The sequence below is a fragment of the Gymnoscopelus braueri genome (assembly GCF_963280865.1).
Source record: "Gymnoscopelus braueri genome assembly, chromosome: 4".
In the NCBI taxonomy this organism is placed as follows: domain Eukaryota; kingdom Metazoa; phylum Chordata; class Actinopteri; order Myctophiformes; family Myctophidae; genus Gymnoscopelus; species Gymnoscopelus braueri.
Window position 1 is genome coordinate 3407513 of NC_137605.1, and position 17729 is coordinate 3425241.

The 17729-nt window shown below is 44.4% G+C and overlaps 1 protein-coding gene across 1 annotated transcript in view; it reads left to right on the top strand.

The window, feature by feature from the left end:
• The first annotated feature begins 1340 nt into the window (after window positions 1-1340).
• The window catches only part of kcnn4 (potassium intermediate/small conductance calcium-activated channel, subfamily N, member 4), a 57498-nt gene continuing 41109 nt past the window's right edge, over window positions 1341-17729 (top strand). The window contains exons 1-3 of the mRNA XM_080425302.1: window positions 1341-1431; window positions 10441-10590; window positions 12112-12473. Coding sequence (XP_080281428.1) covers window positions 1375-1431; window positions 10441-10590; window positions 12112-12473 — 569 coding nt within the window. The 5' untranslated portion in view covers window positions 1341-1374. The remainder of the gene's footprint in view (window positions 1432-10440; window positions 10591-12111; window positions 12474-17729) is intronic.

Genomic DNA, 17729 nt, shown 5'->3' on the forward strand with positions numbered 1-17729 from the left:
GTTTGATAAGCATGGACCCCCATTGTATAGGCCTATCATCTTTAGTTATTTACCGTATACAGTGAGAACATAACGGTGCACATCTGTTAGGAGACCTGGGGGGGAGGGAGGGGGGAGAGAGGGGGGAGAGAGGGGGAGGGAGGGGGAGAGAGGGGAGAGAGGGGGGAGGGAGGGGGGGAGAGGGGGGAGAGAGGGGAGAGGGGGGGAGAGAGGGGGGAGGGAGGGGGAGAGAGGGGAGGGAGGGGGAGAGAGGGGGGAGGGAGGGGGGAGAGAGGGGAGAGAGGGGGGAGGGAGGGGGGAGAGAGGGGGAGAGAGGGGAGAGAGGGGGGAGGGAGGGGGAGGGAGGGAGGGGGGAGAGAGGGGGGAGAGAGGGGGGAGGAGGGGGGAGAGAGGGGGGGGAGAGGGGGGAGAGAGGGGGAGGGAAGGGGGAGAGAGGGGGAGGGAGGGGGAGAGAGGGGGAGGGAGGGGGGAGAGAGGGGAAGAGGGGGAGAGAGGGAGAGAGGGGGGAGGGAGGGGAGAGAGGGGGAGAGAGGGGGAGAGAGGGGGGAGAGAGGGGAGAGAGGGGGGGGAGGGGAGAGAGGGGAGAGAGGGGGGAGGGAGGGGGGAGAGAGGGGAGAGAGGGGAGAGAGGGGGAGGGAGGGGGAGAGAGGGGGGAGGGAAGGGAGGGGGGAGGAGAGGGGGAGGGAGGGGGGAGAGAGGGGGAGAGAGGGAGAGAGAGGGGGGGAGAGGGGGAGAGAGGGGGAGGGAGGGGGGAGAGAGGGGGGGGAGAGGGGGGAGAGAGGGGGAGGGAGGGGGGGAGAGGGGGAGAGAGGGGGAGAGGGGAGTGAGGGGGGAGGGAGGGGGGTGAGAGAGGGGAGGGAGGGGGGAGAGAGGGGGGAGAGGGGGGGAGAGAGAGGGAGGGAGGGGGGAGAGAGGGGGGAGAGGGAGAGAGAGGGGGGGGAGAGGGGGGGAGAGAGGGGGAGGGAGGGGGGAGAGGGGGGGGAGAGTGGGGGAGAGAGGGGGGAGAGAGGGGAGAGAGGGGGGAGGGAGGGGGGAGAGAGAGGGAGGGAGGGGGAGAGAGGGGGGAGAGAGAGGGAGGGAGGGGGGAGAGAGGGGGGAGAGAGGGAGAGAGAGGGGGGGGGAGAGGGGGGAGAGAGGGGGAGGGGTGCAGCAGAGCTACTGGAAACTGGCAGATTGACAGGAATCATCACATGTAATAAAGGCTGTGTGTCCTTGATCTTTTATCCTTCTCTCTCTCTCTTCTCTCTCTCTCTCTCCCTGTCTCTCTCCTGTGTCTCTCTCCCTGTCTCTCTCTCTCTCTCTCTCTCTCTCTCTCTCTCTCTCTCTCTCTCTCAGGGTTCGGTGTGGGCCTTCGTCATCAACTGTTCCATCAGCATGTCCACCCTGTGCCTCCTCATCCTCATCGTGGCTTTCCATTACAAGGACGTACGGGTGAGAGCACACACACACAAACACGCACACACACACACACACACACGCACACACAAAACTAAGCTATGATGACTAAAACAATGACTAAATATGTTGACAATTTCGTGAACAAATAAAAACTAGACTCAAATGTTAGTGACAGGTGGAGAAGAGATCCAGTAGAACTAAGACGCCTGGGTGTCACATGCGTTGTGAACTTGTAGATCTGCTATGTTCAGCACTCAGCTAAGCATAAATCAGGCATTACGGCGCCATCTTGCCAAATATACACGTTAGTCGACTAAATAAACTGTAGATTTAGGCGACTAAATCCTCTGATGTTTAGTCGACCAAAACTGGACTAAAGCTAAACGGTCCATCTTAGTTTCAACTTCATTACTGGAACCTTTAGCCTGTCATTAGAATTTACAATGTTTGCATTTATCAGACACTCTTAATGCAGAGTGACTTACAGTAAACAAGGTAAACGCATACATCACACGCATAGAGACAGTGTTGTGTCTCAGGAAACTAGGATCACAGGTAAACCTTGAAGCTACTGTAGCATCAGTCTAGTATAATAGAAAATAAAACAAGAAGCTGTACATTGAAACTATACAGACTATAGGATGTCAGGTCTAAAAATGAACCTATAGCATCTGTCCATCAGATCACATTTATTAGAATTAGACGCACTTTGCGTGCTCCGCCTCTCCGCGGCCGCCTCTCAGCAACTTTCCCAGAGATTCACCAGCTTACATGGAACTGCAAATATATTCGAGGCAATTCACCCCAATACACTGATGGAAGCTCACCCTAACCCTAAAACCGGAATAAAGTATCACTAAAACGAACACAATCCGCCCAAAACCCACAAAATGTGCACACGGGCTGGGCACACACGCACGCGCGCGATGCGCGTGCGTGCGTGCGCAGGGGGGGGGGGGGGGGGGGGGGGGCCTGATCAGTGTGCCGTGCCTACCGGCCCGGCTTTCAGTTGTTCCGCCACACCATCTGTCTACATAACATGCTATCTACATTATATTTGAACCTTTGCATAAGACTGCAACTCTTCTCACGGTTCAGCAAGTACAGCGTACAGGTGAGTTTATAAGATGCAAATCTTTGAATATATATATATTTTTTTAAAGCAAACATTTGTAACTCAAATCCTTGCTTCATGGGGGGTCCCTGGAACAAAACATTTTCAGATGGGGGTCCGCAGCCAAATACATATTTAAAAATGTTTTATAAATCCTAACAGTATGTTGCTATATCAGTGGTGCTCCAACTTTTCCATGTCAAGGACCCCCAAAATGATATGTAATTGGCCACAGAACACCCATTTCAAAATATGTTGTTCCTGGGACCCTCCCCGAGAAGCACATATTGGAGTTAAAACTGCTATTTTTGAATAGCCAAAGAAATCTAAAATGACACAGATGGCGTTCCTGGTCTTAATGGATGTATTACTGTAAGTTTGATTGATTGATTGATTGAATACTTTATTTAGAAAAGACATAGAAACAGTACATGGAAGTACAATTCACAATACAAGGTCCTCTAAACTGGATCGCTCATAAAAGCACAATGGCTTATTTACAATGAGATCCTCCCACGCACTCACATCATGATGACATTTAAGAAGACATAGAAATATACACTACTATGTAGAACGTCATACAGTCAGCTTACAGGTTACTGGTATGAAAAACAAGAGATATGACAATAAACAGTTCAAGGAGTGGAGGGGGGGGGGGGGTTAAGACTCCTGAAGGTATTTTTTAGGGCAGTTTTGAAAGTGAGTAGGGTTCTACACTCCTTTGGGTAGGGCATTCCACATGTTTGTTGCATACCATGAGAAAGAGCTCATTCCCTTGTTTATGCCAAATCTGGGTTGAACAAGATCTAGGGGGGGGGGGGGGGGGGTTAAGTGGTTAAGGCAGTGGTACTGTACGGTATGATATATTTAGGGACATATCTCTGTTTTTACACTGTAGAGGAGATTAGAAATAACTGGCCTCTAACTTTTTCTAGGTCAACCTCAGGTCCTCTGTGTGTGATGTAAGAAGGGAGTCTGTGTGTGTGTGTGTGTGTGTGTGTGTGTCTGTGTGTGTGTGTGTGTGTGTGTGTGTGTGTGTGTGTGTGTGTGTGTGTGTGTGTGTGTGTGTGTGTGTGTGTGTGTGTCTGTGTCTGTGTCTGTGTGTGTGTGTGTGTGTGTGTGTGTGTGTGTGTGTGTGTGCAGAACAGAGATAAGGTGATGAACATCTAGGGTGGAGCTCAAAACTTAGACAATGTTCACCAGCGTTGGAAGAAGAAAGTACGCAGATGTTTTAACTTTAGGAAAAGTATCAATACCACAAGGTAGAAAAGAAGTAAAAGTCCGCTATTCAAAATATACTTGAATAAAAGTACGAAAGTGTTGGTATAAAAACACAATTACGCAGAATTGTCTCATTTCACAAGTTTTCAAAATCGTATAATAGAAATCCTTTGAAAATAGCAGATCTACAAGATCACAATACGTCACATCGTGAGCTCGTATTGTAGAATGGGTGCTGTGCGGGAATGCTGTAACTTAACACAATTTACAATGTAGGCATTTAGCAGACGCTCTTTATCCAGAGTGACTCACAGTAAACAAGATAAACACATAGTTCATCAAATGCATAGAGACAGTGTAGTGTCTCAGTAATCTAGGATCATAGAACCTAGCATCAGTCTAAACATTATAATATAAAAAAAAATATATAATCTGTACATTAAAACTAGAGATACTGTAGGATGCCAGGTCAACAAATGAACCTAGCATGTGTCTAAATGACATTCTAACCTTTGCATAAGACTGCAAGGTCACCAAGGCTAGGTCAAGCGCTACGGGCTAATAGGTGTAAATCTGAGTCTTCAGACTCTTGAACCTGACTGGTCAGTTCTGTTAACAGGCTTGATGGATGGGTTTAGCGCTACGTTTGACCTATAACCCCCACCAGGTGTGTTATGTTGTGTTGTGTTGTGTTGTGTTGATTGACAGACGCTGGGGTCCATTAGTCAGACTGACAGGCTGAATGCTTCATGGCCCTTAGTGAACGCGGAAGGAAAGCGATGCGGCGACAGAGTGGACCGATAACAGAGCAGTGTAGCTTCTTACAACAGGCTGTCAGGGTTGCGTGCAGCCTTTCTACCCCGGTCTCAGTAGCCTCGCCCTACTGGGCTCTACATTGAGGATGCCAGGTCTACAAATGAACCTGGCATCTGTCTACATAACATGCTGTCTACATTACATTTTAACCTTTGCATAAGCCAGCCTGCAAGGTCTTCAAGGCTAGTGCAAGTGAGAGTCTGCAGCGCTAATGGCAATAGTCCATATTCACACGGCGGCCATTTTGGAATTTAACATTGCGTTGCTGTGGCAACTGGGGTGGCATTTCATTAACTTAATAGCAATATGGCCGCCGTGTGAATATGGTCAATAGGCTCTGTGCACAGCAGCCATATTATCACTTCCTTCACAGGTGTTACCAATGATACTAATGAAGACTCTGTTCCATTTAGTGTAGCACAGTGGTTTCCACGACCCCCCATAACTCTGAGAGTGTGCAAATGGAACCAAATGGACCCATTTGGTTCCATTTGTACACTCTCAGAGTTACACACCCGTATAAGGGGCCATTTGGAAGCCCATGAGGGTCCCTGGACCCCAACTTGAGACCCACTGGTGTAGCAGAGTGTTTCCAGTGAGCCAACATGCACAATATCACCACCCTGACTCTGTTTGACCAGAATGGAACAGAGCCTTCATTAGTATCATTGGTAACAACCTGTGAATGTCTTCACAATATGGCTGATGTGCAGAGCCATATGGGGGCAATAATGTGTTCCTAGTTTGGGAGCCAGAAGGGAGAAGAGTTACACTGGTGCTTTAGCTGTGAAGACAAGACAGCAGCCCAAGCACACATACAGTATAGCTCCATACATTACAAGATGCAATTCAATATTTGACCAGTAGGGGAATCAGTAAGGTTGCCTCTGCGGGCGCAACTTCCGGGTATGTCTTAAAAACATGTAGGAGAGAAGCTATTTAAACGCTTTTTTCAACTCGTTGGATATATTTCATTGCGCGCTAGAAGTTAAAACATCTGAGAGCATTTCAGAAAACCTTTACTTTTTGGATACGATGTGCAGAAAGGGGTAAGAAACATGTAAAGTGGAAAATATTCGAAAATGTCCTGCTCATACGGCACCGACAAACGTGGAACCTCATCTCGGAGCTATACAGCGGAGGGAGAGGTTCTGATTAAAGCTAACATACAGCACAACACAACACACGTTCTCCAGTGTTGTCAGGGTTTACGCTAAAGTAAGTGATTGAGCCATCAGGTCGTTGAGACAGATGAGGAGGAATGCAAAGCAGCAGCAGCATGCAGGGCTGAGCGGTTATCTGTTCTCACTGTGGTGTTATCTGCTCTGCTAACCTGACACATGTCCATGTACACATCTGATCATTTGCATCTGCCAAACTGACTGAGGGCCTCTTTGTTTGGCTGCTGACAGAAACAGACCCAAACAAAACAAACAGTAGGTGTCCAGTAGATCAGACGTGTATTTAGGTCCTGAACCATTCAGTGGTGTAAAGTAACTAAGTACATTCACTCAAGTACTTTACTTAAGTACAGTTTTGAGGTATTTTTTACTTTACCGGAGTATTTCCAATTTTAAGTACTTTTACTTCCACTCCACTACATCTGGGAGGCACATATTGTACTTTTACTCCACTACAATTATTTGAAAACTTTATTTACTAGTTACTTTGTAGATTATTATTACAAAACATACAGTAAGCACTTCAGCCCTGTCCCTGTTTCGGCCATTTGAAAATAGCAGATCTAGAAGCTCACAGTGCGTCGCATTGTATTTGCTTGTAGATCTGCTATTTTGTAAAAGCTTGTGAAATGGGACATTTTGTATAATGACTGGGAGGTACTTTTACTTTTGGTACTTTAGGTACATTTTGATGCCAATACTTTTGTACTTTTACTCAAGTACATTTTTAATACGGGACTTTTACTTGTAACAGAGTGTTTCTGCATTTTTGATACTTTTACTTAGGTAACATATTTGAGTACTTTTTTCCACCACTGAACCATTCAATGCTTTATAAACCATTAGCATTTAGAAATAATTTCTTTGACAGACAGTGTAAGAGGGCTAGAGAGACCAGAACCAGATGGACACCAAAATACCACAGGTTGATCACATTTAGTGTTTGTATTGGTCCCAGTGAATCATTTAGTGTTTGCATTTGTAATGGATATTTTCAGAATACCAACCTGTTCTAAATCAATCTATGTATCTATCTATATTTTGGCCCTAGAATGGTAGCCACACAGCAGGGTTCTTTTCACAGCGTCTGTTCCTGTCATTCAACAATTGATACAAAGGTCTATTTCCACATATGCTCTCTGTCAGCATGTAATTTGTCCTGTGATACTATACATGGTCATTGCTAATTTAACCAGTCAGCTCTATGGTACTGTTACTTAGTATAGCCTGTTTATATTTATCTACATTTAGGGGAGAGATCTATGTGTATAAAAGCTGTAGCATATGACACTTCAGGAGGTGGGTGCCCGTAGGGGCTGCTGGAGCAGGGCAGGAGCCCCTGCTTCTCATTGTTGCTGTATGCTGTCTCTCTGCTGAAATCTTCCTAATAAATGATCTAAAACTTCATCCGAATGGAATATTATTATTCTATAACACATTGGTCCCAGTGAATCATTTAGTGTTTGCATTGGTCCCGTTGGTTACACATCCCTTTTCAATCAAGCGAGTGTGAGTCATTATGAACACACTTCCTTCCTCCCAGAAACTATGTCAATACCGCTTGAACAAATCCACTCAATCAGGCCTGTGGTTTCTTTAAATGAAGGAGAAGATCCCTGAGCCTCAGGACTGGCTTCTTGTACATTTAAATACAGTACCGCCACCCAAGAGCCATGTCAGCAGTGTATCCATGGACGGACAAACACAGTACGATAGGGGTGAGAGACGATATGCGTATAGCTCACGATACGATAACCGTGGTGATATTTGGCCACGATACACCATATCTGTGATACTCGATATACTGCAAGAAATGTAATCAACGATATATCACGATATCTGTGACTGAAAAATAAAAAGAATACCCATAAAAGAAAACTAATCTGGAATTATGCATTTATTCCTAAATCTTTTTATTATTATTATTTGTTTACCAACATTGAGACTGGACGCACAGGTGATGGTTTCATGCAATCAATTCCCAACATGTTGTTTCAGGGTTTCTCTGGTTTCAGTTCATTCAACCTCCTCCTCTTGTGTGTTGGCTAGTGAGGCGCGTCCTAGCGAGACCTGACAGAATGGGTTTCATTTGGTGCCGGCCTGCGCGCGCATACGTCGCCTGTTAAGGGCTCTATAACCAACTGGCCTGGTACAGAGTGGCAGTGGCTCAGGGGTAGAGTGGCTGGTAGAGCGACCGGATGGAAGCCGTGAGGTTCCCAGTTCGATCCCGGGCTCCTCCAGAGTGTTGAAGTGTCCTTGAGCAAGACGCTGAACCCCTAATTGCTCCTGATGAGCAGGGTGGTGCCTTGCATGGTTTCCCCTGCCATCAAGCGGTGTGTGAATGTGTGTGTGAATGGGTGAATGTAATGCACAATCTATGTAAAGCGCTTTGGATAAAAGTGCTATATGCACCATTTACCATGTGCATGCATAGTGCCTCCTCCCAACAGTAAAACACAGACTGTACCTGTCCACAAGAAAGGATGCAAAATAACCCCTCTAAAATGTCTTGTGCAAATTAAATTTACAGATGGAAAATGCTTTCTTTATAATGAGAGTGGCAACTTGCCAGCTTAATTATCGCTGCATCACATTTCCATCAAGTCTTACAACTTTGAAGAAGCGTTGTGTTGTGTATTCATATATTTCATATGATATCACCTGGAGGCATGTTCATAAAAACACAACATGCTTTGTGTTCATATCCATCCCAACATGTGGTATATGTCAGTGGTGTGTTCTAGTTTTTTTTAAAAAATATACTATGATTATTCCCTGCCTCCCACACGCACGGCATGCGCGCGTCTATAATTAATTAAATCTAAAAAATGTGCACGTGTGTGGCCCACAAAAATATTGCATGTGAAAATTTTCCGCGCGCTTGTTTTTGTTGTTGGCGCTGCCTGTCTCACTCTTCCGGGGCTTTACCTGCTGGGGCCAGTGTTGCCATGTCCGCGTATTATAAGCGACTTTGGGCTTGTTTTTCTGTAAAGTTTTCTTGTAAAATGTTGGTCGTTGTGGGTTGCGTTTTTTTGGGGCTTGTTTCTAAAGTGTACTTGCTTAGGCTTGCATCAAAAAATAGCGTAGGTTTTAAGTGCTCATGTGGCCTAAGTTGCTTCTTTTGGGCTTGTTTTCATAGAACTGGTTGCTTATTTCTCTCGCAAAATCTGGCAACACTGGCTGGTGAATGAAATCACAGAAGACTCGTCCCTAAACACACTCGCCCCGGGTCTAATCCGGCGGCCTCTGTCCGCGAAATGAATGGGGGCGAGTGTGTTTTGGGGCGAGCGTTCCGGTTACCACCGGAACGCTCGCCCAGAATCGTTTTTTTTTACTCTCTCTCGCTTTGCTGCCTGAGCCCTGAGCAGCACAGTGCACGTTAACGCCAGTCAGTCAGCGCCGTCAGTTAGCGTATCAGCGTCTCAGATACGCTGTTTTGAACAGTTTTTGGAGGTGTACGGTGGCGACGAAAAAAAATCTCAAGGTGTACGACGTACACAGCATCTGACGGTAGAACCCACCACTGGTATATGTTCATGAAAGCACACAACACGCTTTGTGAGGGACAGTCATCCTCACAGCACAAGGACATCATATGATGATACAAACATGTACGTCTGATGAAGTACATGAAAAGAGATCACCAGAAAAACACAAACTAGACAATTTGTTCATTACATCAAAGACACAATTCTCCATCTGCATCCATTTGTAGCTGTTATACAGTCCTCATACAGTATTCATATATCCATCTATCTTTTATTTTATTTTAGATATTTTCTTGGGCGGGGTTTCTGCCTTTATTTGTAGTGTAGTAGAGATGGACAGGACACGGGATGGGGAGAGACATGCAGCAAAGACTGTCGGGAACGGGACTCGAACTCGCGGTGCGCTGTCAGGCGACTGGTGAGCCAGCGGTCCGGGCCTCCATCTATCTTTTATACAAGTCCTACGTTTTATTCAATCACTCAATGTATTATCATGTCCTCAAACACATGATCAGAATCATTAAATACAAAGTAGCTTCAATTACAAGTAACTTGTAATGTATCTAGTTTAAATGTAACCAAATACCTTTACTAAGTAACTTGTAGTGTATCTAGTTTAAATGTAACTAAATACCTTTACTAAGTCACTTGTAGTGTATCTAGTTTAAATGTAACTAAATACCTTTACTAAGTAACTTGCAGTGTATCTAGTTACGTATTTTGAAAGAGAGCTTTTAGTGTTGCTCAGTTCCTTTTGTATATGTCAGTAGCTTAGCTAGCTATTTATTTTTAAATCACTTCCCCAACTCTGATCATTGTTAGATCAGTTCTCAAACATGTCAAGGATCCCCAAAATGTATATTGTTTTGGTAACCAACTACACCTGGAGGTATCAAAGCTGGTCTACAAGAGACACCACAACATTGGGATACCCATGTACCTGTCAAAATACTTCATAAACGTAAATGAAGTCCACAATCATAACACCAAAGGCAGCTCCACTGATCATGTTCAACCCAGATTTGGCACAAACAAGGGAATTAACTTGTGCTCATGCTACGCAACTAAAATGTGGAATGCCCTACCAAAAGGAGTAGGAGTGTAAAACCCTACTCACTTTGTGTGTGTGTGTGTGTGTGTGTGTGTGTGTGTGTGTGTGTGTGTGTGTGTGTGTGTGTGTGTGCGTGTGTGTGTGTGTGTGTGTGTGTGTGGGGTCTTACAGCTCTTCGTCATCGATCACAACCAGGTGGACTGGCGCATCGCCATGACCCGCCACAGGCTGCTGGGCATCTGTGTGGAGCTGCTGGTGTGTGCCATCCACCCTGTGGGCACCTACTGGGAGCTGGGCACCCTGCCCCATGTCCCCAAGCAGGTACTGGCATCACAGTCATTATACAGTACAACTACAGTACAGTCATATATGATTATTGATACCACTTATTGTCTGCCATTTCTTTGTATATAAGTTATTTGTCCTGTTTTATTTAATGCAATTTTTGCAAATCATGTAATTAACATTTTTACATTCCATTAATCACAATTATTTGTATGACATTTAGGGCCCTATGGCTTATGCCTAATCTTATTAAGCATTTTTTATTATAAAAAAAAAAACATTTTCAAAATAGCCGATCTACGAGCTTGTAGATCCTCCTTGGTCTTGTTGGACAAACCAAACATAACACTGCACTGGACATAAAAACTATAAAACTAAAAGCAGTTCACAGCATAAATAAACATAAATTAAACAAGCAACAGTGCTATTCTGCAATATTTTCTAAAAGCCAGTGTTAATTGTGACAGCACATTTTTATTTAGTCTTCTGATTGAAATTCCATTTAGTTTTTGTCATTTTAGTGTTTGACATTTTTTACTTTTAGTCCAGTTTTAGTCGACCAAATTAAAGATTTTAGACTAAATATAATATTTTAGTCTACAAAATCTACAGTTGATTTAGTCGACAAATACGTATTTTGACCGTGATGGCGTCGTAATGGCTGATTTATACTTGGCTGCATGCCGAAAATAGCCGATCTACACGCTTGTAGATCGGCTATTTTCGGAGCACGACACCTGAGCACAACCAAGCATAAAATGTCCCGTCTGAGTTCTACTGGATCTCTTCTCCACTAGATCCCTCACTAACATTTTAGTCTAGTTTTTATTCGTTGACAAAATTGTCATCATAGCTTAGTTTTTATTTAGTTTTCATCAGTGGGAAAAAGGTAGTCGACAAAAAGATTCCGCCATAGTTTTAGTCATTAGGTTTTCAACCCTTTTCATATCAAGGTCCATTTTTTATTGGGCATTTGAGCCACAGAACCACCATGTGATGAGACTCAGACTCTCAGACCCAACACTTAGAATGTTTTGTTATCGTTGGATAAGATTTTGTCCATAATTCCAGCCATGCTGTATTTATTGATGTGGTGCCAATTTCTTTAATGAAGTAATGCAGATGTTTAACAATAATTTAACTCTTGAGAGCGTCAAATGAAACGAAACGGACCCGTAAATCCGCAATCATTTGAACCCCTTTATCCATTTTATACTTTGGGCTATTCAGAAATAGCAGATCCACAAGCTCATAGGCGCTATGAGCTTGTAGATCTGCTATTCTTCTCTGCTCTAGATCTTTGAATGTACTGTATATTGTTTAAAGCAAACATTTGTATCTCAAATCTTTGCTTCTGGGGGGGTCCCTGGAACAAAATGTTTGGAGATGGGGGGTCCGCGGCCAAATACATACCATTTTGGGGGGGGGGGGGGTTCTTGACATGAAAAAGTTTGAGAACCACTACCCTAAGGGGTCTCGGAGTCAGACCCCCTTGTTAAAGACCCCAACTGTTGTAAAAAAAAAGCCCATAATTTTACCTTTTTTTTTCCCACACAGCCCTACCCAGCGGAGGAGTCCAACGGTTCCTCCTCCTGGCCGTCGGCGTCGGGGGGGCCCCTGAGGGCCCCTCCCCCCCCTCTGTGCGTGTCCCCTCGCCACGGCCAGGCCCTGGTGGAGGTGGAGCTGCTGCTGTCCCTCCTGATGTTCCTCCGCCTGTACCTGGTGCACCGCGCCATCCTGCTGCACAGCAAGGTGCTCCTCAGCGCCTCCTACAGGAGCATCGGCTCGCTCAACAACATCAACTTCACGTTCCGCTTCGTGCTCAAGGTGCTGATGAACAAGTACCCCGCCCGCACGCTCACCGCCTTCATCCTGGGCTTCTGGCTCACCGCCTCCTGGATGCTCACGCTGTGCGAGAGGTATCGTAACCGCGTCGTTTACTTTGCTTTGCTTTGTGCTTCGTCGTTTAACCATTTAAGACCCTGAATTAAAGCATCTGTGTCATTTTTAAGATTTCTTTGGGCTATTCCAAAAAAATAGCAGATCTGCAAGCTTGTAGATCTGCAATTTTTTGAAAAATCGTGAACATTTGTGCAAATCTTTGAATATATATATATATTTTTTTAAAGCGAACATTTGTAACTCAAATCTTTGCTTCTGGGGGGTCCCTGGAACTGGATATTTTGAGATTTTTTTTTATATCATTTTGGGGGTCCTTGACATGAAAAAGTTTGAGAACCACTGATATAGAAACATACGTTTTTCAGAAAACTGTTAGGATTTAGAAGAAATTTGTAGAATCGGCCTCAGGTCTTAATGGGTTAATGAAAGTTAAATGTCCTTTTCATAATATTGAAGTATATTATACAGTATATAATTACTTTTAAAAAATTGTCTTTTTCTTTTTCTTTATATATTGAAATGAATTCTACCATGTTGGCCGTGATGCAAACCAGTCTGTTTAGAACACTACGTACTGTACACTAACTATATCTGAAGAATTCAAATCATACCTTATCATCATCATGTATTTATCTTCTACACACATAACAGTACAATACGTACAGTACACCATACAATTTTGTACAAGTACAATTTTGAGGTATTGTTTACTTTACTGGAGTATTTCCATTTTCAGTACTTCTACTTCTACTCCACTACATCTCAGAGGCAAATATTGCACTTTTACTCCACTACAATTATTTGAAAATGTTAGTTTCTAGTTACCCGATCTACAAGCTCACAATGTGTCGCGGTGCGACGCATTGTGAGCTTGTAGATCTACTATTTTCAAATACATTTGAAAGCTTGTGAAATGGGACATTTTGCACAATGAGTACTTTCTACATTTTGATGCCGATATGTTTTTTTTTTTATTTAATTCCGGTCTTTTACTTTTTTTTTTTTTTTTATTGCAGTATTGATACTTTTACTTAAGTAAAAAATGTGATGACCTTTTCCATCACTGCACACGGTACCCATACTGCGTACAGTACACACGTACAATAATACAGCACATACTGCCGAACCAGTTGGAGACATAAGTCTTGGCAGCCTTCACATTCCGCCTCAAATGTTTGATGGTCAATTTGACTTTCCTATTTGGGAAAAGCCTATTTCTAATCACAGATCCAATGATAATCCTTTGCTGTGTGAGCGACTCCAGCACGAAGCACGCTCTCTTCAACATCCACTCCACTCAAAGGCAAACGTTTATTTACACAAAGCACGTCTTAAAACAACCTGCGGTCGACCCAGAGTGCGGTACGGGTCAACGATCAAATCAAGAAACCAACGGATTACATTAGCAAACACGAGAAAGGAAAACATTACACAAATGAAATGCAGAGAAAGAGACAAGGGGGTTTACTGTTGTTACAACGACATATGCACGTAAAATGCCAGGATGTCAAGCTCAGCTAGAGTTAAGAGTCCAGGGAGAAAACGTGAGCTTCAATCACAGATCTCTGCATGTTGCATCGTTGGGGTCACTGGTTGATTTGACCTCTCAGTGTGGGAGGTCCTGGCCCGTCAGTCTGGCATGTTTTCATCTGCTCAAGGAGCTGATGAACAAACTCACCGCGGACAATTAATGTTCTCAGGCTGATTTCAGTCATGGACTTCCATAGAACAGTATAGTGGTTCTCAAAGTGGAGTCCGGGGATAATTATGGTATAGTTAATATATTTTACTTTGACAAGCAAAACAAAGCTCATAGCTCATCATCTTGAAAATCTTTTAACACAAATCTTTGCTTCTGGGGGTCCTTGGCACAATGAATGAAAAGGTTTTCCATTGTAAAAAACTTTAGTTTTCTCAACAAAAAAAAAGAGGATGAGACTTGGTTGTGTGCTGGTGTCAGTACTGTACTGTATTTACAAGCTGTATTAATGCTAAAGTCAAGCAAAGTTATTTGAAGATTAAAGAGTATGTGAATTGGTCTTACATAAAACCCTAATGGTCTTGGATGTTTCATAGAAGCAAATGGTTTAATCCTCAATCTGTGAATTATTTTAACTGGTTGACTGTGTTTAGAACAGCAACATAGGGCCACGGTGGCGCAGTCGGTAGCGCTGTCCCCTCACAGCTAGAAGGTCCTGGGTTCGATTCCCGCCGGGGACGCTGTGGGCGCTGGGGGCGTGTCTTCTCCTCCGCGTCATCAGCGCACATACCCTAGGTGGGGTTGGCGAAAGAGCCCACTCTGTGTGGAGTTTGCATGTTCTCCCCGTGTCTCCTAGGGTAGTTAATACCCTCACAAAAACATGTAGTAATCCTGGTCGCTATACCGCCTCCCCCATGACAGCCGGGGCGCCTGATGGAGGGGAAGGGAACTGGTTGGAATAACGTGTTCCTTCCACGCGCTACGTCCTACCGGGGAAACTCCCCCCTGTCAGGTGACAAGAAGGTCAGTTGGCTCTCATGTATTGAAGCTCGGCCCTGGCCTCCCAGGCTGTGGGGGACTGGTGTAGCGCTGGTGTAGGGCTGGTGTAGCGCCCAGGATCACTTAGGAAATTGGCACCGGGTGAAAAAAATGGGTTACAAAAATCGCGGGATAAAAATTTAGTAAAAATAGAACAGCAAGAACATTACATAGACCCCTTAACAGACGACGTCACACTGGCTCCAAACGTCATACTGGCTCCAAATGAACCCATTCTGTCAGGTCTCGCTAGGGCCGTCTCACTAGTCAACACACAAGAGGGGGTCAGGGTGCGCTCCAAAACAACAGGTTGAGAATTGATTGCATGAAACAATCACCTGTGCAACCAAACATAAAATAACGTTCTACTGGATGGATCTCTTCTCCACTCGTCCCTCACTAACATTTTAGTCAAGGTATTTGACATTTTTCGTCATAGTTTTAGTTGACGAAATCCACACACACACACACACACACACACACACACACACACACACACACACACACACACACACACACAGTCACACGCACGCGCACGGGCGCGCGCACACACACACACACACGCACGCGCGCGCGCGCACGCACACACACACACACACACACAGACACGCACACGCACACGCACACAGTCTCACACACACACACACACACACACACACACACACACACACACACACACACACACACACACACACACACAGTCACACACACACACACACACACACACACACACACACACACACACACACACACACACACACACACACACACACAGTCTCACACACACACACACACACACACACACACACACACACACACACACACACACACACACACACACACGCACACAGTCACACACACACACACACACACACACACACACACACACACACACACACACACACACACACACACACACACACACACACACGCACAGTCACACACACACACACACACACACACACACACACACACAGAGGTTGTCTGGCATTCCCAGCCGTGTATCCAGAGCCCTCACCAGTCAGTCGGTCAGTCAGCCACACAGAGAGGTTGTTTGTTCAGTGGAGCCCCTGATAAGGCCTGTGTGTGTCATTGTGTTATTGACGCAGCGAGAACAACAGCTAACCTTTACTGCTGCTACGCGATAAGAAATCTCTTGACATTTGACTGTCGCCCTTCGCCCGCTGTTCTTAAATGCACTGATATTCTCACGTGCTTTAACTACCTCCTGGCCTCAGGCCAACCCGGTCGGGTCGTTAAATTATTACAATTTACCATTTAGGCATTTAGCAGACGCTCTCTATCCCGGGTGACTTACACTAAACAAGGTAAATACATACATAGAATGCAGAGAGACAGTGCAGTGCCTCAGTTATCTAGGATCATAGGTACATTCCTACCTAGCATCAGTCTAAACAGCATAATATCAACAAATACATAATCTTTACATTGAAACTACCTTATACAAACGATAGGATGCCAGGACAACTAATTAACCTGACACGTGTCTAAATAACATGCTATCCAAATCACAAATTATTAGACTATCTTTACAATGGGTTTCTTGAAAATCTTGGATAAACAGCAAATTAAGGTGTACCATCATTGCAAACTTTCACTTGTAGATCAGCTATTTTACGGCAAAGAGATTTGGTGTAGAGGGAAATGCTGGTGGACCTTGTCTATAGAGCCCTGGTGGACCCCAGTCAACCAAGTATATAGGGTTTAAGAGGTTAAATAAATATAAGATTATACGTTTTGTATTTTCATTACAGTATGTGAAGCTTAATGGTGCTTGCACCTCAGCCTGTATGAACATACATGAGATAGCAGAGCAGCTTCAAGATGGTGAAGTTTAATTCCGTGAAACGTCTTTTGTTCAGACAGCTTTTACTGTGAAAGGAGTCCTGGAAGTTGCTGCCTGATCACTTAACGTTCTCTGTAGTGTTGATTTCGTCGACCAAAACTATGACGAAAAAATGTTGTCGACTACCTTTTTGCACTGATGAAAATAAAAACTAAAGAAAAATTAAGCTACGACGACTAAAACTAAGACTAAATATAATGACAATTATCAGCAAATAAAAACTAGACTAAAAGGTTAGTGAGGGACTAGTGGAGAAGAGATCCAGTAGAACTAAGGGCGGATTCAGACTATGGTCCCGACTGCGCACCCCGGACCACTTGGGTTGGTGTGAACGTTGCGTATCGTTCCCTGGAACGGATCACCGTACCGTACCCCAGACCGCCTCCGGAGGTAGTCTCGGATCCGGATCATGCGTACTCGGGTACGGAACGATGCAATGTGAAGGCATCCGTACCAACAAAAGGAAGTGGACTTCTAATCATATATGCTGTATATATTTGTATAATGACATATTATTTTAGCTGGGTTATAGATTCTCATAGTTCTACTTGAATGTTGACAAGAAATAATAATCCCGCTAGTGTTTGAGTAGCGCGAGCCGTGAAAAAACATAAACAAAAAAACACATGTGTAGCGTAACCCTGCCTCTAGGATGAATATACCAAGGATTAGTCCGTGACGTCAATGCTAAAATACCAAGGGTGCGTCAGTGACGTCACTATCATGTTGATAATAACCATAGAGTTACAGAGACGACGTTACATTTTGAGGTTTCGAAGACCAACGTCCAACGCACACACTGCTTTGGTTGTGTATTGTTGTTCAGTTATCATTATAACTCAAGACAACCTCAGGAACACAGTCAAACTTTATTATTCACTCTAAATT